At 41.2% G+C, this 20,995-nt stretch overlaps 1 protein-coding gene and 16 non-coding genes across 17 annotated transcripts; 13 read left to right on the top strand and 4 right to left on the bottom strand.

Moving 5' to 3' along the window:
• The first annotated feature begins 1,329 nt into the window (after window positions 1-1,329).
• Window positions 1,330-1,402, top strand: Trnaf-gaa. The gene has a single exon. It is a non-coding gene; the product is annotated as a tRNA-Phe (tRNA).
• Window positions 1,403-2,391: 989 nt separating this feature from the next.
• Window positions 2,392-2,464, top strand: Trnaf-gaa. Its single transcript has one exon. It is a non-coding gene; the product is annotated as a tRNA-Phe (tRNA).
• A 107-nt stretch (window positions 2,465-2,571) lies between these two features.
• Trnaf-gaa lies at window positions 2,572-2,644 on the top strand. The gene has a single exon. It is a non-coding gene; the product is annotated as a tRNA-Phe (tRNA).
• A 627-nt stretch (window positions 2,645-3,271) lies between these two features.
• Window positions 3,272-3,344, top strand: Trnaf-gaa. Its single transcript has one exon. It is a non-coding gene; the product is annotated as a tRNA-Phe (tRNA).
• A 106-nt stretch (window positions 3,345-3,450) lies between these two features.
• On the top strand, window positions 3,451-3,523 carry Trnaf-gaa. Its single transcript has one exon. It is a non-coding gene; the product is annotated as a tRNA-Phe (tRNA).
• A 108-nt stretch (window positions 3,524-3,631) lies between these two features.
• Trnaf-gaa lies at window positions 3,632-3,704 on the top strand. The gene has a single exon. It is a non-coding gene; the product is annotated as a tRNA-Phe (tRNA).
• Window positions 3,705-3,811: 107 nt separating this feature from the next.
• Trnaf-gaa lies at window positions 3,812-3,884 on the top strand. The gene has a single exon. It is a non-coding gene; the product is annotated as a tRNA-Phe (tRNA).
• Window positions 3,885-4,340: 456 nt separating this feature from the next.
• Window positions 4,341-4,412, top strand: Trnaf-gaa. Its single transcript has one exon. It is a non-coding gene; the product is annotated as a tRNA-Phe (tRNA).
• A 101-nt stretch (window positions 4,413-4,513) lies between these two features.
• On the top strand, window positions 4,514-4,586 carry Trnaf-gaa. The gene has a single exon. It is a non-coding gene; the product is annotated as a tRNA-Phe (tRNA).
• A 759-nt stretch (window positions 4,587-5,345) lies between these two features.
• On the bottom strand, window positions 5,346-19,589 carry LOC119737024. The gene is made up of 13 exons (XM_038211089.1): window positions 19,416-19,589; window positions 17,836-17,913; window positions 17,274-17,360; window positions 16,283-16,318; window positions 16,041-16,080; window positions 15,223-15,365; window positions 13,733-13,867; window positions 12,873-13,007; window positions 12,514-12,612; window positions 11,765-11,841; window positions 6,981-7,163; window positions 6,205-6,391; window positions 5,346-5,577 (listed from the first exon to the last, which is right to left on the bottom strand). Exons 1-13 carry the CDS (start codon window positions 19,449-19,451, stop codon window positions 5,419-5,421), a joined length of 1,395 nt encoding a protein of 464 aa, XP_038067017.1. The 5' UTR covers window positions 19,452-19,589; the 3' UTR covers window positions 5,346-5,418.
• Trnae-cuc lies at window positions 7,837-7,908 on the top strand. Its single transcript has one exon. It is a non-coding gene; the product is annotated as a tRNA-Glu (tRNA).
• On the bottom strand, window positions 8,092-8,164 carry Trnai-gau. Its single transcript has one exon. It is a non-coding gene; the product is annotated as a tRNA-Ile (tRNA).
• Trnae-uuc lies at window positions 8,298-8,369 on the top strand. The gene has a single exon. It is a non-coding gene; the product is annotated as a tRNA-Glu (tRNA).
• On the top strand, window positions 8,458-8,529 carry Trnae-cuc. The gene has a single exon. It is a non-coding gene; the product is annotated as a tRNA-Glu (tRNA).
• On the bottom strand, window positions 8,720-8,792 carry Trnai-gau. The gene has a single exon. It is a non-coding gene; the product is annotated as a tRNA-Ile (tRNA).
• Window positions 9,754-9,825, top strand: Trnae-cuc. Its single transcript has one exon. It is a non-coding gene; the product is annotated as a tRNA-Glu (tRNA).
• Trnai-gau lies at window positions 10,339-10,411 on the bottom strand. The gene has a single exon. It is a non-coding gene; the product is annotated as a tRNA-Ile (tRNA).
• Window positions 19,590-20,995: the final 1,406 nt, after the last annotated feature.

Here is a 20,995-nt window from a genome sequence, read left to right as displayed (position 1 = left end):
AATATAAACTGACAATTCGTAAACTTTATCTTTAAAGATGACTTTTCCTTAATATTTAGGGAATATTTTTTTCTCCTGACGAATTTTCAATTGTAAGCTTTATTTTTTAACCAAAAAATACTGTTTTTCAATCTGGGGCGTTTGAAACCCTCTGAAAATGAGCTTTTATTTTGCGTTTCTGTTGCGCCTGTGATGGATGGATAGCTTATATATAATTATAATATTCATATGTGACGTATCTCATAATAGCGTATCGCTGTGTGATTGATGGGCGAAGCGATGACGTAACTTTTCAACAGAACATGACATGATGAGCACAGATCGAGCGAGTATGGTAAAAGATTGGATTGTGTAGTTATGGGCCCCGTTCCTAGTCACAGGACTCACCCAGTTACTGAGCTCACCCAGTTTGGTCACAGGATCAATCGTGGAAGGGAAATTTGGGAGTAAAACGACGATGAAGACGATAAATGTCAAGATCGAAATCGGCGCAATGCAACGTGTATTAGCAAAACCACGTTTCTTTGCATGGCATTGACTGATAAATTCGCAATGAAATGACATTTTCGACTAACATATAATACTGTTCAAATTTGCGCAAATATGATCATTAAGGTCGTCGAAGTCAATGAAATGATAAAAACGATCTAAGGACTGAATTGCAAATGAGGCCTATAACTAAACAGTCGCAGTGAAGTTTAACTTTGTTGAAAGCGATCAGCGATATTGTTGAAAACTGCTTCTTAAACATTTAGGAGAAGACGATTGATTCAAAGAGTCTCATTAAATGTTTGCAGGGAGTATACTGTATAATTACAATCACAGCTCATTAAGCAGTGGCGTAACTGTGTAGACAACTGGGGATAAGACATGCAAAACTTAAACACCGGACAGCGTTGCAATCTCATTCGAAGGGTGGGGTCATTATTTGAAACTAGGTGGCGCTATTAAAAATACGATCCTGTACAAATATTATTGTACATTTTAGGCCAAGTAATCTGCATGTGCCGTTTCAAAAATGCGTGGGTATTTTCGGCCATAAACATGTTCATTTGCTCCATGAAACAGTGGCGTAGCAAGGTCATTTTTATTAGGGGGGGGTACCGGTAGACGTTAAAAGGGCACTCGCCCATCCGTGCTGAACACAATCTTCCTATGGGGCGTTGTTCAAACCGGATGATCATGGGCACATCGGATAATAGGTGGCGCTTTTCATAGCGACACAATTGCCGATGGCCGCGCGACAAAAACTCTCATTTTCACATTTGTTTTCGACAAGACACTGAATTCTAAACATCATGGTATGGTCCTTTTCGAAAGATTTTAGCAGGCGGAATAGCTCAGTTGGGAGTCCGTCAGACTGAAGATCTGAAGGTCCCTGGTTCGATCCCGGGTTCCGGCAATTCCAACTGTGTTCCTTGTGTCGTTTTTTTTTTGTCAAGACTTTGACAATATCCAAACAAACATCTTGGTATCATCTTTATGATCGATTGGCAATAAATAGCTCAGTTGGAAAAGCGTAAGACTGAAGATCTGAAGGTCCCTGGTTCAATCCGGGGGTTTCGGAAATTACATATGCAGCTTTGTTCCTCATCTCGGTTTTCACAATTTGTGTTCATAAGACACTGACTAATTCTATCGTCCTGTTCTTTATTTCGTCATTTTGGTGGGGTTTTTTTTCAGAAAAAAACACTGGCAAATTGTAAACCTCTCGGTTTATATAAAAAAAAAATGGGGTTGGTTCGTGTTGTTCCTTTCAAGTTCAATCCTAGCTTAAGAAACCCCATGGAATATGCTCATTAAAATGTCGAAATTGTCAAAATTCAATAGAACATTGGAGCTGGGGTTTCCGAAGCTAGTTTAATCCCAGGTTCCAGCAAGTATTTTGTGTTTCACACTGTACCATGTATTTTTATTTAACTTACAGACAAGATGCAGGAACATTCTAAGCACCTTGGTAGGGCCCTTTTGCAAGCGGTTTATTGATGTCGGTATTAATTCTGAGTTCAACTGCCCGATCACAGTAGATATCAACCGGAATAGCTCAGTTGGGAGAGGGTCAGACTGAAGATCTGAAGGTCCCTGCAAACCCAGGTTCGGACAATCCGAACTATGATCATCACTTGGTTTTCCACTTTTGGTTTTGGTCGACAAAACACTGACAAATTCTAAACATCTTGGTATGGTCCGTTTAGAAAAAGAATCACCAAGTCGGAATAGCTCAGTTGCTCGTCAGCCTGAAGATCTGAAGGTCCCTGGTTCAATCCCGGGTTCCGGCAATTCCAACTGTGTTCCTTGTGTCTTTTTTTTTTTTAGTCAAGACTTTGGCAATATCCAAACAAACATCTTGGTATCATCCTTATGATCGATAGGCGAGTGTATATTACATCAGCCGGAATAGCTCAGTTGGGAGAGCGTCAGACTGAAGATCTGAAGGTCCCTGGTTCAATCCCGGGTTCCGGCAATTCAAACTTTGTTCCTTGTGTCGTTTTTTTGGTCAAGACTTTGACAATGTCTAAATAAACATTTTGATATCGTCCTTATGAACGATGGCGAGTGTATATTTCATCAGCCGGAATAGCTCAGTTGGGAGAGCGTCAGACTGAAGATCTGAAGGTTCCTTGTTCAACCCCAGGTTCCGGCAATTCAAACTTTGTTCCCCGTCGCATTTTTGTCCCGTCAGTCTGACGAATTCTAAACATCTGGGTTTCTTCCTGTTCTTTGTTTAGTCATTTTTGTGGTTTTTTCCCCCCTTTTTTGACAAAACACTGACAAATTTTAAATCTCTAGGTATAACCTTTTTTTTTGGAGGGGGTGGTTTGAGTTGTTCTTTTCAACTTCATTCCTAGGTTAAGAAACCCCAACCATTATGCTCATTGCAAATTCTAAAATTGTCGAAATTTCATTCAGCATTGGGGCTGAGGTTATCGAAGCTAGGTCAATCCCGTGTTCTAGCAAGTAGTAGTACTATATATCTTTTTTTCTATACTTTAAGGCAAGATACAGGAATATTCCAAACCTCTTGGTAGGGCCCTTTGGCACACGGTTATCGATGGCAGTATCAATTCTGAATTCATTTGCCCGATAACAAAAGATATCAGCCGGAATAGCTCAGTTGGAAGAGCGACTGCAGATCTGAAGGTCCCTGGTTCAATCCCGGGTTCCGGCAATTCCAACTTTGTTCCTAGTGTTATTTTTTGGGGCAAGACTTTGTCCAAATAAACATCTTGATATCGTCCTTGTAAACGAGTGGCGAGTCGTTATTTCATCAGCCGGAATAGCTCAGTTGGGAGAGCGTCAGACTGAAGATCTGAAGGTCCCTGGTTCAATCCCGGGTTCCGGCAATTCCAACTTTGTTCCTCGTGGTTTTATTTTGTTTGGCCAAAACTTGACGATGTAAAACATCCTGGTTTTGGCCTTATGATCGACTGGCGAGTGTATATTTCATCAGCCGGAATAGCTCAGTTGGGAGAGCGTCAGACTGAAGATCTGAAGGTCCCTGGTTCAATCCCAGGTTCCGGCAATTTCAACTTTGTTCCTCGTGGTTTTATTTTGTTTGGCCAAAACTTGACGATGTAAAACATCCTGGTTTTGAACTTATGATCAACTAGCGAGTGTATATTTTTCATCAGCCGGAATAGCTCAGTTGGGAGAGCGTCAGACTGAAGATCTGAAGGTCCCTGGTTCAATCCCGGGTTCCGGCAATTCCAACTTTGTTCCTTGTGTCGTTTTTTTGGTCAAGACTTTGACAATGTCTAAATAAACATTTTGATATCGTCCTTATGAACGATGGCGAGTGTATATTTCATCAGCCGGAATAGCTCAGTTGGGAGAGTGTCAGACTGAAGATCTGAAGGTTCCTTGTTCAACCCCAGGTTCCGGCAATTCAAACTTTGTTCCCCGTCGCATTTTTGTCCCGTCAGTCTGACGAATTCTAAACATCTGGGTTTCTTCCTGTTTTTTGTTTAGTCATTTTTGTGGGTTTTTTTCCCCTTTTTTGACAAAACACTGACAAATTTTAAATCTCTAGGTATAACCTTTTTTTTTTGGAGGGGGTGGTTTGAGTTGTTCTTTTCAACTTCATTCCTAGGTTAAGAAACCCCAACCATTATGCTCATTGCAAATTCTAAAATTGTCTAAATTCCTTTCAGCATTGGGGCGGAGGTTATCGAAGCTAGGTCAATCCCGTGTTCTAGCAAGTAGTAGTACTATATATCTTTTTTCTATGCTTTAAGGCAAGATACAGGAATATTCCAAACCTCTTGGTAGGGCCCTTTGGCACGCGGTTATCGATGTCAGTATTGATTCTGAAATCATGTGCCCGATAACAAAAGATATCAGCCGGAATAGCTCAGTTGGGAGAGCGTCAGACTGAAGATCTGAAGGTCCCTGGTTCAATCCCGGTTCCGGCAATTCAAACTGTGTTCATATTGTTATTTTGGGGGGAAAGACTTTGTCCAAATAAACATCTTGATATCGTCCTTTTGAACGATGGCAAGTATATATTTCATCAGCCGGAATAGCTCAGTTGGGAGAGCGTCAGACTGAAGATCTGAAGGTCCCTGGTTCAATCCCGGGTTCCGGCAGATGCAGAATTATTCTTTTTAATTAAACCAATAATCTCGACATTGAAATGATTTCCAAGAACCACACGGGTTTTTTACTGTAACTCAAAAATATGGGCAACTAGGTTTTTGATCACCTGATTTCTTTAATTTTCCGAACAATCGGAAAGCAATTATCAAAAATTGTCTTTCATTTCTCCAAACTACTTTATTTTGTAGAAAAGCTATAAAATAATCCCTACAGTAATTTTTCTGATTTGTATGCATACATGCGAATATAAACAATCAGCCATTCGTCAAGAAAATGTATTCATTGGCCGACTATAACAATAGCTTATCTTATAATTACCAAACCTTATTCGCAAGAAATTCATTTAATACGTACAATCATTACTTTGGGAGCACATTTTAATAATTATCCCTAAATAAAGTTTTAAACCGAGGGTTCGTCATCTATCTATCTCGTCTCTTATTACAAATCGATTTTATAAGAAGGCATTTGGCTTGAAGTATTCCAAAAACATTGTATTGATTGAAAACAAATAATAACAGAAGTTAATCACTTTTTTACGGAACTAACTGTATACTAAATGACAAATTCAGTGGCGAATCTACGGTAAGGTGGGGGGGGGGGGTAACCTACCCAGCCCTGGGTCGCAAAAACAGATCGCGCAAAAATATGAATATCATAAAAGTCATGCCTGCAAACCCCCCCCCCCCCAACTGCTTAACCCCCATTGAGACAAACCTGGATCCGCCCCTCAACTGTGAGCTCGTTGTTAATGGCAAGCACCCCCCCCCCCATTATTTAGAACAATCCGCAACACATTCTCAATGCACGATGGCTTTCTGGCTATTCTATGAGCATCTTGACCACACCCAAAGTAGCCAGGAAGAGGAGGGATGACAGGCAGGTGGACACGTTGCTGGAGGGCGCTGTCGACCCTACTGGTTCTGGGAGCCACGGCGTGTAGTTGAGCCAGAGTGAATTGCCTCCAGACGACTCACGAAGCTTTAAATAAAAGTGAGAAGAAAAAAATCGTTCAAGTCGCGTACGTCTACGTGTGGAAATAAAGTTAGGTCCTTAAAAAGCTCGGGCATGGAGTTAAATTAAAAGTTGAGATATAAGGGGATGATTTCTAGGTATTTCAAAGTAGAGATATAAGGGGATGATTGCTAGGTATTTCAAAGTAGTATACATGAAGTATCAATATTATTGTTTTAGATTGTTTCATTTGATCTGCTATAAAAGTAGCTTCTTGCAAAGCATGCGTCTATAGCCGGGCAGATTCGGCGATTATTGGAAAACAAGACTGCGTCTAGGATCTCCAGATTCCGACCATTCGGCGGGCGCCTTCTGTCGGGTCTTTGGTAACCCGTTGAATTATAACAAAGCATGGAAGCAAATTGGCGATTCAACAGCTTAGTTTACATTTCTACACGAAATGACGTCACGATTTCTAAAGTCGACTCCGATTACCTGGCCGCAAAATTGGCACTGCATATATTATATCAGACGTTAGTTGCGGAGCACGAGTGCAGGCTCGGCTTGACAACGACGTTTAACAAAGATGACTCTTTAAGACTACTGTGAAACTCCATACCAAGTGCTCTGCAAGCGGTCCGTTAAAACCTTTACCTTTTGAGTCCTGTATCCGTCTTGTGGAACGCTGAAAGCATATCCAGTCGGACACTCTGCTGTGATTGGTCGGTATGGCCCAGGAGATGAACTTATTGTCCAATCATCGGGATCGTTTAGGCTCTGACATGCGTGGTACAGCTCGATGGAACAATCATCCGAGAGGTACCAACGCCAATCGGTTTTGCTGGTAAAATAAAGAAAAACAGTCGTATGGTTTAATAGTACACAGTTTAAAGAGGTTGTGGAATGCTGAAAGTCGCTTTGGTTTTTTTTTATTTTTATTGTAGAGTAGACCCTTATACATGTATATCACAATGACAAAGTCCCATTCTTTTGTAATGTGCGTTCATATGTTTATAAAACTGAAATTCATCGAGTAATTTGTTGGTCGGCGAGCGCATAATTGAAATCAACAGTCGTCGGGTTCTTCGTGAAATGAGAAAAATCGTGACGTAATAAACAAGACTCGTTTATACTACGCTGCATCGGGAGTCCTGTTTATTACGTCACGATTTACTATGTTTTGTTTGCTGCCCCAACGACGACTTTTACACAAATTGCACGTTCGGGTCGAAACAGGACCTGAAAAACAGCTCTCAAAAATACCTTTTGTATTCATTTCATGACGGACACAATAGTCGTTTTTATTTCATCACAACTTAGGCTACATATACCCGAAAAATGACGGAAATGTCTTTGAGCATTCCACAACCTCTTTAATATTGCTCGGATACCGTGGTGCGTGACTGCATGGACTTTTATAGATTTCGTACCTGATCCAGACGCAGGAGTCTGCGTCGAGCGGTTCGGACGGCTGGCCTTCCGCCCAGGTAAATATCGCTGTTTTCACCACATCAGGAGTGATAAAGTCCGTGGCAGGATACTCAACTCTGCACTTGACGAACTCGGTGAAGTCCAAAATGATTCCCGTGTCAGTTACGCCATCGTAGAAGGGTCTACATTAATTGTGTTTATAAAGAAAAGGAAAGTTTGTGAATTCGGATGTAAAATCCCATTGGTTGTTTACAATTTATTACGAACACTACCACAGACTATTGTATAAGATTTTAATTAAGCTCTTTTTAAAAATTTAAATTACATTTTGGGATCGACTTCAAAAATGTTAACTTTTTTCTGGTCATTCTTCTGGAATCATTCGTGGCGATAAATTCAATGCCAAAAGATGGCAGTTTAAGAATGGAGATTTCAAAATGTTACTGTTCGGATCGAATCCAAGACCTTCACGCTATCAGCTCAATCAGTTATCAAATCAGTCTGTATTCGTAGATGGTATAGGATCTTCTCAACATATAGATTTACAATTAATGCGGGGGAGCGCTTCAATTAGACGCGTTATTTCAGAGTTATGATTTAGAACGTAAGTACGTACTCGCCGTGCTTGACACGACTAGGTTGTGGATGTGTTTGATTGATAGGCGAGAATGTGTTTTTTTCGACGGCAATTCCTAAACAGTTTTATGTTTCAACGTGGTCCCATATTGCCCCGTATTTGGTTATAATTATACGCCGTGGCCCAGGTTCGAATCCCAGTTTTAACATAAATTAAAAGCGTATTCTGCCATGACGTTTTCATTCAATATACAATGCCGACAGAATCTTTCAACGTAATCCTATATGGTCTAGTGGTTAGGATCCGGCGCTCTCACTGCCGTGACCCGGGTTCGATTCCCGGTGTGGGAAATGAGATTTTTTTTAATCGTGTGGTGTACACCAACTTGTAGATATAGACTCGCGTCTCTTGATCATTTAAAGCAAGATATGCGATGAAGAAGACGCCCTCGTCTACAGTGTTGGTCATTGTGCTCCCGGAATTAATTGTCTGTTTTTTTAGTAAAAGTTACCTAAATAAAAAAAAATAAAAAGTGGTCAATGTGGGGCTCGAACCCACGACCTTCGCGTTATCAGCACGACGCTCTACCGACTGAGCTAACCGACCATTCAGAAGACTTATTCGCCATTCTGAAAGAGAGAATTCCATTACTCATGTTAATATAGATACTGTCTGATTCGGAAACATTTCTTTTCAAATGTATTTCAATGCCCAATGACTACGATAACCTACAATGTAATCCCATATGGTCTAGTGGTTAGGATGCGGCGTTTTCACCGCCGTGGCCCGGGTTCGATTCCCGGTGTGGGAACTTCTTTTTGGTGAACTTCCAGAACAGCAAATACATCGCTGAAATGTTTGTATTCAATGTCCAATGCCTACCATTAAGGCCAACGGAATCCCATATGGTCTAGTGGTTAGGATCCGGCGCTCTCACCGCCGTGGCCCGGGTTCGATTCCCGGTGTGGGAAATGAGTTTATTTTTAATCTTGTGGATATTCACTAGCTTGTAGATAGAGACCGCGTCTCTTTTGTCATCATTTTTGAAGCAAGATATGCGACAAAGGAGACGCCTCTGCCGACGGTGTTGATCATTGTGTTCCCAGAAATTATTGTCTGTTTTAGTCAAAGTTATCTAATAAAAAAATCAAAATGAAAAAGTGGTCAATGTGGGGCTCGAACCCACGACCTTCGCGTTATCAGCACGACGCTCTACCGACTGAGCTAACCGACCATTCGCACAATAGAGGACGCATTCTTCGTACTATAGGCCTATTTGAGTTTCACCTCAAAATATTAATTTGGGGGTTTTTTTTCAATTGCTATAGTTTTCTAGCAATATAAAAGTTAATAACTTTTGAATGAGACATCGATCGAAAAAAAGTACCGATGTTTAGTTATTAAATTATTTCTTCACAAAATTCGATTATTGACTTCCAGAGAATAATTCGGCTCTCGCCGGTAGGGTTCAGTTTTGCGCAAAATTAAAGCCCCTTTTCAGAGGGTTGCAGACGCCCAAAATCGGAATAAAATAAGTTTTCGTTTAAACAAAACATACAAATTGAAATTTGTTTGGTGGGAAAAAATCAATTTTTCGAAGCGCATAGGCGTATGAACTGGTCACTGTTACACACGGTTATTCGGTGGAAACTGAGTGAATTGGAAAGATTTCGCTTATGTAAATGTAATGTCGTTTCAGGCTTAGCCATCGATTTGATCACTGTTTACAATAGAAATTTTTAACTTATGATAATAACTAAAAGAAAGTTCCTTATGATAATAACTAAAAGAAAGTTCCAGTCGGCACTGCCGACTTTTTATGTTTGTTTTTTAAGTTAAGTAAGTATAAACCTGAAAGGATTAAGCTTATTTGCCTAGATTGCATTGACATAAAAATTGCAAACAGTAAGCTTTTGGCTAACTGAACAAATACAACCTACAAAACCCCTTTTTGGTTAGGGAAGGAAAAGGGACATTATCAGTATTTTGGTGTGGGCACCTGGGGGGTCGAAAATTTGTGGGGGCACGTGACCCCCCCCCCCCCCCCCCGGATACGCCACTGACCCGGTACGGTGCTCTCACCGCCGTGGCCAGGGTTGGATTGGAACTTTCCTTTAGTGAATTTCTATAACAGCAAATATACGTGTACATCAAAGACAATCAACGTCCAGTGCCTACAGTTAAAGTCAACGAAATCCCATATGGTCTAGTGGTTAGGATCCGGCGCTCTCACCGCCGTGGCCCGGGTTCGATTCCCGGTGTGGGAACGTGTATTTTTTTTTCATTTGTAAGCGACCCAAAATGTAAATTTTTAATTAATCATTTATGTGTGCGGTCACTATTCGATGCCAAGAGAAGGTTCTTTATAAGAATGGAAAAAATAAAGAATTACATTGTATATAATAAATATTTTTTTATGGTAAATGTGGAATACAAAACCCAATTCCTTAAAAAGTAAAACCTGTTGTATTCAAAGAGAAATTGATTTGAAAAAAAATTGCGAAAAGGACAAAAAATATAGCGTTGCATGCTTCGTCGCTTGAACTTCAAAGAAACTATAAGAGGCGTGAGTTTAAAGTTTAACCTGCTCTCAGTACTGCATAAAACAAAACCAGACACACCGAAATTAATGATTATGTTTGATATGTAGCTCTAGTCGGGTGTGCAACAGATTCGCCAGTGCAGAAGATAAATAGGGAATGGAAAAAATGTATTAATTTATCCAAAACGTATGAATGAGCAAAAAAATTAATTAATTCATACAATAAAGAAAAACTATCTGGTCAATGTGGGGCTCGAACCCACGACCTTCGCGTTATCAGCACGACGCTCTACCGACTGAGCTAATCGACCTCATGCCCGCTCGGGCAAAACGACAATTCATATAGTATGCCAATCTTGCCATGTTTGCGATCGATCGGTCGTGCATGTGCAGTATAGCGATGATAATCGGGCAGGTCATGCGCGGTACGTGCCGATTCACGCATGATGTCACACGAGGCCAGCAGAAACAAAATAGGAAGTCTTTATCTAGGACTTTGGATCGTGGTATAATAAAAGTTTTATACTGATATTGTAGTCATGATAGTTCCGTCGTTGATAACAATCGGCTTTGAATCCAGTTGAGAGCTGCATGCCCTCATGCAATGTAATTTCTCATGCAATGTAATTTCTTTAATGCAGTACTTGAAAATGCACCTTTCTGTCCCATTTAAATGCTTTTTCAATTTCCGTTTTGCCATTTCCAAGGGCATATATTTTCAAGTGGTGCCCTTTTTGTTTTTGTGTTAATGCAATTTCCATTTTCACGAGCAAAACTGTGATATTCCGGGCAGAAACCTCAATGTTAAAGCTATTTCAGGGTGTGTCAAGGGCTAGCCTTGATTAGCAAGTGTGCTATTTTCTAGCTCTTTTTACCTATTGTAGGTAGATCTGTTGTTGTTGTAAATTTTCGATGAATTGTATTGTGAATGTTATTTCGTTACATCTGTCAATTGGGTAATAAACTAACCAAATCAAACCAAACGTTGCAAGAATTTTTGTACTGTCGTAAATGTTCTTTTTCTTAGGTGATTTGTTGCTGTGTAAGTACATGGCAGTAAGCTATTGAGCAAACTTTTCTCAAAAAAATTATGTTTTCAATAGGCAAATTTTGGGTTCCAAAAATTTGGACAGAAAACTCCTAAACTGAACAGTGCCTTCCTGAAGTGACATCACAGCTGCAGCGCCCTCAGTTGTCCGGAACAGAAAGAAGTGCACCTTTCGATCAAACTAACCAAAAAGGGATGTCAATGGTTAAGATGAGTAGAACTTGCACAAAATATGTTCCACTGAGAGAAATTCATCCCATGGACCCTTTGATATATATTAACTGATTATTGACAAGACTTAATGTCTCATTCAGTTACGTTTGCACTGATCAGAGCCCTCCCCCCCCCCCGCCCCCCCCCCCCCCCGCCCGCTTTTTGATTTTTCGGGGGGCAATGACCCGTAAAAACAAAAAACTACTTTCAGCACGGACGAGGCAAGTGATTTGTTCACGTTTACTCCCCCCCCCCCCAAAAAAAAAAAAATCTAACTTCCTTTGCTCCGCCACTATCGGGCGCCCTGCCCTCTAACATCCAGCACCCCCCCCCCCCCTCCCACTGCCTCCCTTCAGTGTTTGGGATATAAAGTGCTATATGCACTGCCTTACATTGTACATACCCATAGTGTGTCCCATCGCTGAAGTAGCGGAGCGTGTTGGTAGCGTTTTTGACCCCACATCCAGGATAGTTTGTAAACTATTGAAACGAGTAAAAGTGGACAAATTACTATTATTCAAAACTGAAACGTGCCAAAAAATCATCCTCATACATTATATTTTATAGAAAAAAACAATCTTGGTTTTTCAACCGACCTTTAACAAAAGCACGCATACCAATTATATTTGTGAGATAATGACGATCCAATGTTTCGGCTAAGTCAGTTCCCGGTGTGAGAATGCGTGTTTTTATTTTCTCGTACCTCCTGAACTTTACAGTCAACATATTTGCATTTAGTCTATGATCTCACATTCCAAATATCACTCTGAACTTTAAGCAAGAAAATACTCTACGTTTGGATAAGTAAATTCATATTTTTTTTCCTTATTCTGAGTTTAAATGGTAACATTTTTATTCTCTTATTTCCAAAGATTGAACATTCACTCCATTCAAGGAATAATTGATGTCAATTAACCGACTGGAACTAGGAACCAGACCAGTTAGAGTGAACTTCACCCAATCTAATGGATCGAGTTTTCGTGAGTTCCCACTGGATTTATTATTGTTTCAGAGTATTATTTCAGTCTTAACTTTGAGGGTTTTTTTCCTCTAATTCGTCTGGTCTCTAGTTTTACTCTTTGAAAGTACAACGGTGCATGCTTTTTACTTGTGCTTCATCACAGATTTTAATAAGATGGACTTTTCACTCACACTGTTGACTCCGACATCTTTCCAGTACCGACGGTGGATGTAAACGTCACCGTGGGTGTATGCCTCCCCTGACGCAGCAATCACTATGTTCTTACCCACCTGCGATGCCAAAGGGGAAAAGTATACATCAAATTGTTAAATCGACTGGGAGAGCAGAAACAAATTGGGGAGTTTGGAGGGGGACTGTGCGTGCATGCCGATATGTCCGAGCCGTCCAACTGGGAAGGAGCCGTCTACTGTTCATGCATGATTTGGCGACCGTGTTTTCAAAGAACGTATTTTTTTGCAACACCGAAAACTAGAGGACGCGGTGTCTCAGAAGATGTCAAGTGTATTTTTGGTCGGAGGAATCCCTGTACCTTTCTCATGTGCTTCATGGTTGGCCAAACGCCACCGTATTCGTCCCGGAGCTCAGATGGTGTCAGTATTCGATCTCCCAAGAACTCCTCAAGCGGGCCGTGCACCTCGTCATCATGACCTTGATCTTCCTTTTCCTGATGGGAGAGAGAGTGTAACATCCATTCAAGTTTTACTTGAACACAAAGACCTCTTTTTTTTTACAACTGGCGAGTAGCAATCTCCTGAATCACAGGCATTTACCATGAATTTAGTTTCCGTCGCAAAAGCAATTCCACTTTCATATTTATATTTGCCATTTTTGGGGGAAGGGGGCTGTAACATCTGTATTTACTAACAAACTAACATGTTAGCAACAGTGTCGTAACTAAAAGAGGCACATTTGGCGCCCCCGTTTGAGACCTGTAACCCCCCCCCTCCCCCCGCCCCCCGCCCCCCCCCCCCCCCCCCCCCCACCCACGTTCACTCAGAATTTGGGGAAGACAAACAGGAGCAAATATTTGTTGCTGAAAACCCACCGACTGCACCTTCCAGAATATCAGGCCCCCTAAGGACCCTCTACACACTGGACCTCTGTTAAGAAAGTTACCTTTATACTATAGTCTCCCGTGAAATTTATAATCACAAAAGATGTAACGTCAATTATAATCGGATGGTTTTTTTTGTTAAAAGGCATCAAAATCAACTATCTCTCCTGAAGACGGTCAGAGCATACTGACCGGAACGTCGAGTTTATACCTCTGGTTCTTTTCAGAACCATTCTCTTAGTTGAGAAATTATTCGCACATGGTGTTTCCGCAAACCTTTCATTATTTAAAATCAACTATATAAATTCAAACAAAGTGATGTTAATTTGGCTTACGTTTAGATATATTCGTAGCATGTCTTGCTGGTTTCCGGGTTGGTTCAGCCAATCACCGATCTCCTTGATGCCGTCAGAGTATAGTCTGTCTGTTGGTCTGCAGCCAACGCCGTTGGCCAGATGGGCCATGCGCATCTGTGCAGAATTTTGTCGAGCACCGGTTAAAACAATTTGGCAATTATAAGCCTCGTAAAGCCGGTCTCGGGTTTCAGGCGGTATTTTGGTACCAGCCCTCACACTGTGAGCAAGGTTTTTCCTCGTGTACAGATGTATTTCCGGGTAATTATTAATTGTCATTTAATCCCGCCAGTTGATCATCCTTAGGCCTATTAATTTCCGAGACAAGGACAATAATGAAGATAATTTGTTGGCTTAGTCAACCGTCCGGTTCAAACTCGGTTTATGGCTGGTGCATGGTTTCTCATGTTTGTTGAATCTGTCTTTTTGTCATTTGCAAGTGAACTTCCTATTCGCTCTTTTCACACTCCGCCATTGGGCATGCACAGCCTCGATCTGGCAACTTTACACAATAAAAAGAGCCAGTTGATCCAGTGATCTAAACCCCGACTCGGGAATCACTGAACCGGCTATATTTATTTTGTAAAGTTGCCAGATCGAGGCTCTGCATGCCCATGGCGGAAGTGTGAAAATAGCGAATAGCTTATAGTTCAGCCAAATGTTGGCGAAGGACGATTTCTAAAGGTTACGTAACACTTTATTTTGAATGATAGTACATGTACACAGACATGTTCATAGTGGGGCTTTTTAAGGTCAAATATGTGATACAAGTGCACTTTGTGACTAAAGCATGAAACTTCTCATGTTGGTTCTTCATGCTTTCGCAACCATATGGCTGAGTTGGTCGATGATTTTTTGTAATTGCCTAGTCTTGGATCAAGACGTAAGTCTCTGATAATTTGACAGTATTGCATCTGATCTTTTTTTTTCTGGGCTGTGTATTTTGGTTCATGTATCGACAGATTAGCAAACTTCTAATGGTCGTCCATTTCCTATTCAGGCTTATTTCATAATCAAATTTAAGTATACGATCATCGGGAATCGATTTTCATCAGAGGAAAAGATTCAAACCAAGCAACTTGGGCTTCGCTAGGATGGGGCAAGGGGTGTGGAGGGTCAAAGGGGGAAAAAGGGGGCAAAGAAGAATAAAGCAGAAAAGGAGATTCGAAGTAAATATGTTACTATTACGTAATGTATATATAGCAGTAGGAACTGCCGAAAGGACGCTTAAATGTGTTTTTTTTTGGTTCATAAATATGTATATATACGCTTATGAACAGTGTCCCCAAGCGTCAAATCATGTGACTTTTTGAGAAAAAAAATTCAGTGCTTTGCCCCACCCCCCCGAAAAAAATGCTGGCGACGCCCATGCCAAGCAATAAGAATCAAATACGGTGATCGATCTATTTATTTGAGAAAAGATAAAATCACGAAGGTCTCGGTGTACCAAGGCTGGTAATTGGCCTGCTTACCGCTCCGTCGGCGCACCACCAAAAGTCGATCTCCAGACCGCGGATGCCCATATTCAGCAGGTCAGTTAAACTAAACACTTGATTGGCAAAGGTCCAACAAAAGTTGTTGTCATAAGGAGGCGGCCAATTACACGTGTCATTATCTATTCAAACAGAGCAAATAAAAACATTTTCATCGATTTGCAGAATTTACTATTTTTCGTGGAAGGAATATTGATAGATAAAGGATGATCCTGTACACTGTTATTATGAGTATCAGACATTCATATGTGCAGAGTGACACGATGAACGTCTGATTTAATTGGCATGCACATTTTGTGCGAAACGCGCGCCAGTCAATCAGAGTCGACTTTCCTTAGAAACTGTGACTTCATCTTGATCAGAAATGTGGACTAAGCTGTTGATTGGTCAATTTGGCTGCCATGTGTTTGTAATACAACAACGGTCAAGGAAGGCCCGATAGAAGGCGCCCGCCGAATGGTCAGAATCTCGAGATCAAGGCGCAGTCTAGTTTAAATTTGCAAATATCGCCGAATCTGCTCGTATATTTTGACCCTAGCTTCAAGCAATTCGGTATTGCATAGACTTATACAAGGTATGATATGGTTAACGAAATGTCACACTTCACGTGAAATAAGTTATTTAATAGTAATTTTATGAATAACAACTAATTACAGTGACTCTTTCTTTCCCCCAATTGGCCTAGCCCTTCTCTTTTCACCTCTGTATTATCAATCCAGTTACCCTTTTCTGTTAAGTAGTTGCTGAGACCTACCTTTCTCCCATGTCTTGCATATCTAGTTGCCCGTGATACTTACTTCCATAACCGAAGACCCTCGCGTTGTAGGCATTGTGGGCCTATAATAAAACAAGAAAGAAATCATCATCAACCTGGAGAAAATACACAAACAAAATCTCAAGCATATAAGATTGGAGCAAACTTTAAAATCGGGTTATGCACAAGCCTGGCCGGAAGACCCATCACATTACACCAATGGGGCCAACTTGTAAGGATGAAACCAATTATCACATGCACGCGTACTGGGAAAATATGACTTACATCCAGAAGTTGGAGATTGTTCCATGGCTCATCAATCTACAAGAATAGAAAAAATACATGTAAAAACAACAACTGATTAATCTGACTCAAATCAATTTCCGATCGGTGTCTATCTAATTATTTGTAACACAAGTCGTTTCCTCTCGGATGGTCCCAACTTGCTATTTGGTAAGATTTTCAGCATTGCAAAATGTTGCGTATAGTGATTTTTGGCTCGATCCCTGGCTACATTAGTCTGAGCATCACCCATAATTATCCAATGGAACCCTCTCCGTATAACCGACCAACGTCTGATATTATGTGAGCAATGCAAATTCTATGCGAATCCGTGCACCAGCCAATCGAAATCGACTTTAGAAATTGTGACCTCATTTCGATAAGAAATGTGGAGTAAGTTGTTGATTGGTCAATTTGCCCGCCATGTTTTAGTAATACAACAACGGGTTACGGAAGACCCGACAGAATACGCCCGCTGAATGGTCAGAATCTGGAGGTCAAGGCGTCTTGTTTTGCATATAAATCATCATCGAATCAGCTCGCATAATTATGTGCAGGAGGATATTCCATAGACTATGATTACGTTGCACGACTACAATCCCGGTAAAAATGGTTGGGACACTAGCTTGGCAATATCCATACACTCCCACGGTCACCCCGCTCCCCGGTCAATGTTGTTCTCTCCAGCTGATGGAGCACAACACTGCGCAATGAGAGACAACATTGAACGGGGGCCGGGGGCTTGGGGGCCCAGCGAGATTTGGCCAGGATTGTAGCTCCCTCAGCTTGAACGAATATATTGGCAAGTTGGGAAACCGTCAACTCAGTTATGGAGCGCCACGCCGGTATGGTTCAGAGTTCGCAAGTGCAATTCCCGCCCGCGTTCCAGTCGATTTCTTTGTTCAACTTAATGATCGATGTAATTTGTATCAATGCAAAGTTTGGGCTTTGAAGACAAAATCTATAAAATGTGCTCTTTTTACGTGTGTCTTACCTGAAGTTCACGTTGAGTCTTGGCGGCAAACGAAAACCAAGGATCGACTGGCACTTTGCCAGCCATACAGTAACCCCCTGATGTGCACTATGTAAAGAAGAAAAACACCGAGGTCACAGGAATGTCAATGATTTTTGTTTGTGAGTAAAAAAATTGAGTCTCCTGATGACGAACAGACTAACAGAGCACACTGTTCGAAACGTCGAGTTGACACAACTGATTCTTCTCAGCACCACACAATTCACACGGTGTAACCGCAAACTTCCATTTTTTGTTTAACGTTGTGGTTGTTCAAGAATTTCGATATGTTGTAAACAAAAATGAGAGTATTACGTACATCTGAGATTTCTCACTTCCTAGTATCATGAATCGTGGTCATCCCCACTTTGAGGGGTCCTCATTTTATGGAGGGTGCACTAAATGAGTTCCCAACAAAAAGTTATTGTTTCCCCACCCCCTTTAAATTTTGGGTGGTTTGGGCCGGGCACAGCTTGCATGCTTCGGGTGGGGAGCTATGCCCCTACTAGTACGTTTTTGTTTGAAGCCAACCGAAATCACTCACTTCTGTGCAACCGACTTCCTCGCTGATACCTGAGCACTGACCGTTGGATACTGCCTCAGCTGCAATGAGACAAAGTGCCTAAAAGAACGAAACATATGGCATGGCTTCATGAAAACATTAAAGGCAAGTATAACATGAAACATTCGTTAAGGTACACGTTAACTGTATGCACTCAGTAAACATTTTTTTTATTGCCCGTCGCGCATTTTGTTATTGCCCGTGTTGTTATTATGTAAATTTTGAACAAGTTTACATACAGAGATGTACTATGTGAGACGTGATAACGCCATCCTGTTACATTATGGTTTGAGTTAAAAAAAAAAAAAAAGTGAGTGATTTGTTTCAATTATAATTCATAAACAAAACAAACAATCAAGTTCAAACTGTAGGATCTCATAGACCATGCAGTCGTGTACTTGAAGTGTGTGACAGTTACTTTTGGGGTTACCGGAAGGTCAAAGCTAAATTTGAAATAAGTATACACACGTACAGACATATGTGAGTCGTGCACGGGAAGTCCTTCACCGTTACTTCCGGGGTTACCAGAAGGTCAAAGTTACGCGAATTCAAAATACCGAAAATGCGTCAATATTGAAACTAACAAAATTTATAATAAACGGTTCAAGAGATGAAGATGAAACCTTGTATTTGTTTTGTAATATTTGTAAATTGTGTTTAAATGCCTACCTGCAACTGCAAAACCGTGAATGCATACCGATGCATAGCTGCTGTTATTTTAACGTTTCCGCGGCACGCTTTCTCAATTAGTGTCACTTAGGCCATCAGCTTCGGTCCAAAATTTTGGCCACCGGTATCAAATGAGACGAATAATCGTCATATCGATTTTTTGCAAGGTATACACCTTCAGAGTTGGAAAATATGTGATGGCATTGCAACGGTGGCAGTTTTGTGGGTGTTATCACTTTTTTTTCAAAGTGTCCATCAAAATGCTTGTTACCACGCTAGGGGCGGTATACCTTCCCGCATGCGCAATATAATCATTTATGCCCTGATTTGATACTGACCAAACCCTCAGGCTGATGACCTAACTTATTTTGTAATGCATTTTAAATATCAGTATCATGGGCGTCGCGAGGGGGGGGGGCAAGGGGGGCACTTGCCCCCCCCCCCGGAAAAGCAACCCAAAAAAAAAAAAAAAAAAAGGGAAGAAAAAAACAAGAAAATAAAAGAAAAAGAGGCGCGAAGTCATAGTGGTGTAAATTTAATGAGTTGCGGGGGGGGGGCAAAATGTCCGTGCCCCCTCTAAAACTGATAAATCGAGAATTTGTTGAGAAATACAAAAAAAATTGGGAAAAATATGTTTTGCCCCCCTTTAGACAAAAAATCCCGGCGACGCCCATGATGGCCTGAGCTTTGGCTCGACTTTTGCTGTGAAAAGATTATCCAAGTGACCGTCTCGAATAGAGACCATGCATTTCAACACCCTCCCCATCCTCTCATCTCGGGCCTCCAACGAATTCAGATTTTCGGCTATTGTAATTGATAAAAGCTCCGTACTTTAAGTTCATTTATTTAGGTAGTAACATATTGAAGTGAAGTTAAATGAAATGTATGCCTACCTTCAAGATAAAAATAGTGAATACAAGCCGATGCATCTTTGCTGTTACCTCACGTTTCCACAACACGCTTTCTCAATAGAACCTTTAAATTGTATCACATCGCGGATAAAAGGTCGTCTATACTCTGCAACAAGTCACTAATTACTCACTGTACAGCGTCCTGTACCGTCCTGTACCTACACTCAGCAGTCAGATACTGCTGGTAAATATACATGTAAACGTTGACCTTTAACCCCTGGCATGCTGATCATGAGTTCGAGTAGCTCACCCGAGTGGACTCGTGTTAGCCCCGTGCCGTTTGATTAGTTCTGACGGCCTTCTCACCCGGGTCAGCCACCACATACCCTGGTCGTGGAGCAGAGTCACTGGTGAAAATACGTCACACGTCAAGCGCGCGATGTTCACTCTAAAAAACGGACAAATATGGCAGCCGGACAGTAAAAAAAAAAAACCAAGTGGACCCCAACATCAACTTTATTTGAAGTCTAAACGTAATATTATTTGTTGAGTTCATTGCGACTTTAGGGACTATTATATAACTACATCCCAACTTTGTTACTTTTTACGATTGATCATTGAAGAAAAAGCAGTAAATGACAAAATACAGACCCAGTCCGAAAATGTCGTTTTGTCAATGGTTACAGCGGAGGCTATTGCTGTCCATGTGAGGATCACAGGTGGCGCGTTGGACCGTTCGATTTGCCTTGCTCGCGTGGCTAGACCGGCTGCCTTTACCCGAGTCGATCCGGGTGAGCCACTCGAACGCATTACGAGACATGAGCACGCTTATTTGCAAATTAGGAAGGGAGAGCACGTGGCCAAATTAGAACATGTTTACCAAGTGTCCCCACTTGGTTTTGGGTCTGGTGTACCCTCTTGGCTTTGGGTCTGGTGTATCGGTTTTGGGTCTGGGGTACCCACTTGGTTTTGTGATGTACCAACTTGGTTTTGGGCCTGGTGTACCCACTTGGTTTTGGGTCTGGTGTACCCACTTGGTTTTGGGTCTGGTGTACCGGTTTTGGGTCTGGTCTGGTCTACCCATTACCCATTTAGTTTTTGGGTCTGGTGTACCCACTTGGTTTTGGGTCTGGTGTACCCTCTTGGTTTTGGGTCTGGTGTACCGGTTTTTGGTCTGGTGTACCCACTTGGTTTTGTGGTGTACCTGCTTGGTTTTGGGTCTGATGTACCCACTTGGTTTTTGGGTTTGGGGTGTACTCACTTATCATTATGTTGATTGAATGTCCGGCTTTGCCAGAAATTCAGTAACAGGCAAAATGGGTGAATACAAATATTTGACTGTGGCACACACACAGGCTAGGCATAGATATCAGTTATCATATGTTTTAAGTCTTCATTAGAGTCAGAGTATATGTGATACTTATTTTCTCATATGCGCTGTTCATTATATATTTGCAGCTTATTATAAGGTTCAGTTAGAATGGGGTCAATTTAGACTGTATAGAAATTCATGAATTATAAACTTAGTAATCTTGATGCAAATATTGATATGATTAAAATTCTGCCAAAAATAATACTAATCATCAGATAATCGGGCAGGAATCTGTCCACAGATCTGGATT

This window comes from Patiria miniata, unplaced genomic scaffold (assembly GCF_015706575.1).
Source record: "Patiria miniata isolate m_02_andy unplaced genomic scaffold, ASM1570657v1 HiC_scaffold_3, whole genome shotgun sequence".
Classification (NCBI taxonomy): domain Eukaryota; kingdom Metazoa; phylum Echinodermata; class Asteroidea; order Valvatida; family Asterinidae; genus Patiria; species Patiria miniata.
The sequence above is the reverse complement of the archived record's forward strand: the minus strand, read 5'-3'. Positions and strand labels throughout refer to the sequence as shown.

Coding starts and splice junctions, on each gene's coding strand:
- LOC119737024 (XM_038211089.1), bottom strand. CDS start 19,451: ATGCATCGGCTTGTATTCACTATTTTTATCTTGAAG. Junction 12,613..12,872: donor CCATGAAGCACATGAGAAAG/GTACAGGGATTC, acceptor TTGGCATCGCAG/GTGGGTAAGAACATAGTGAT. Junction 7,164..11,764: donor AGCGATGGGACACACTATGG/GTATGTACAATG, acceptor CAATTAATGTAG/ACCCTTCTACGATGGCGTAA.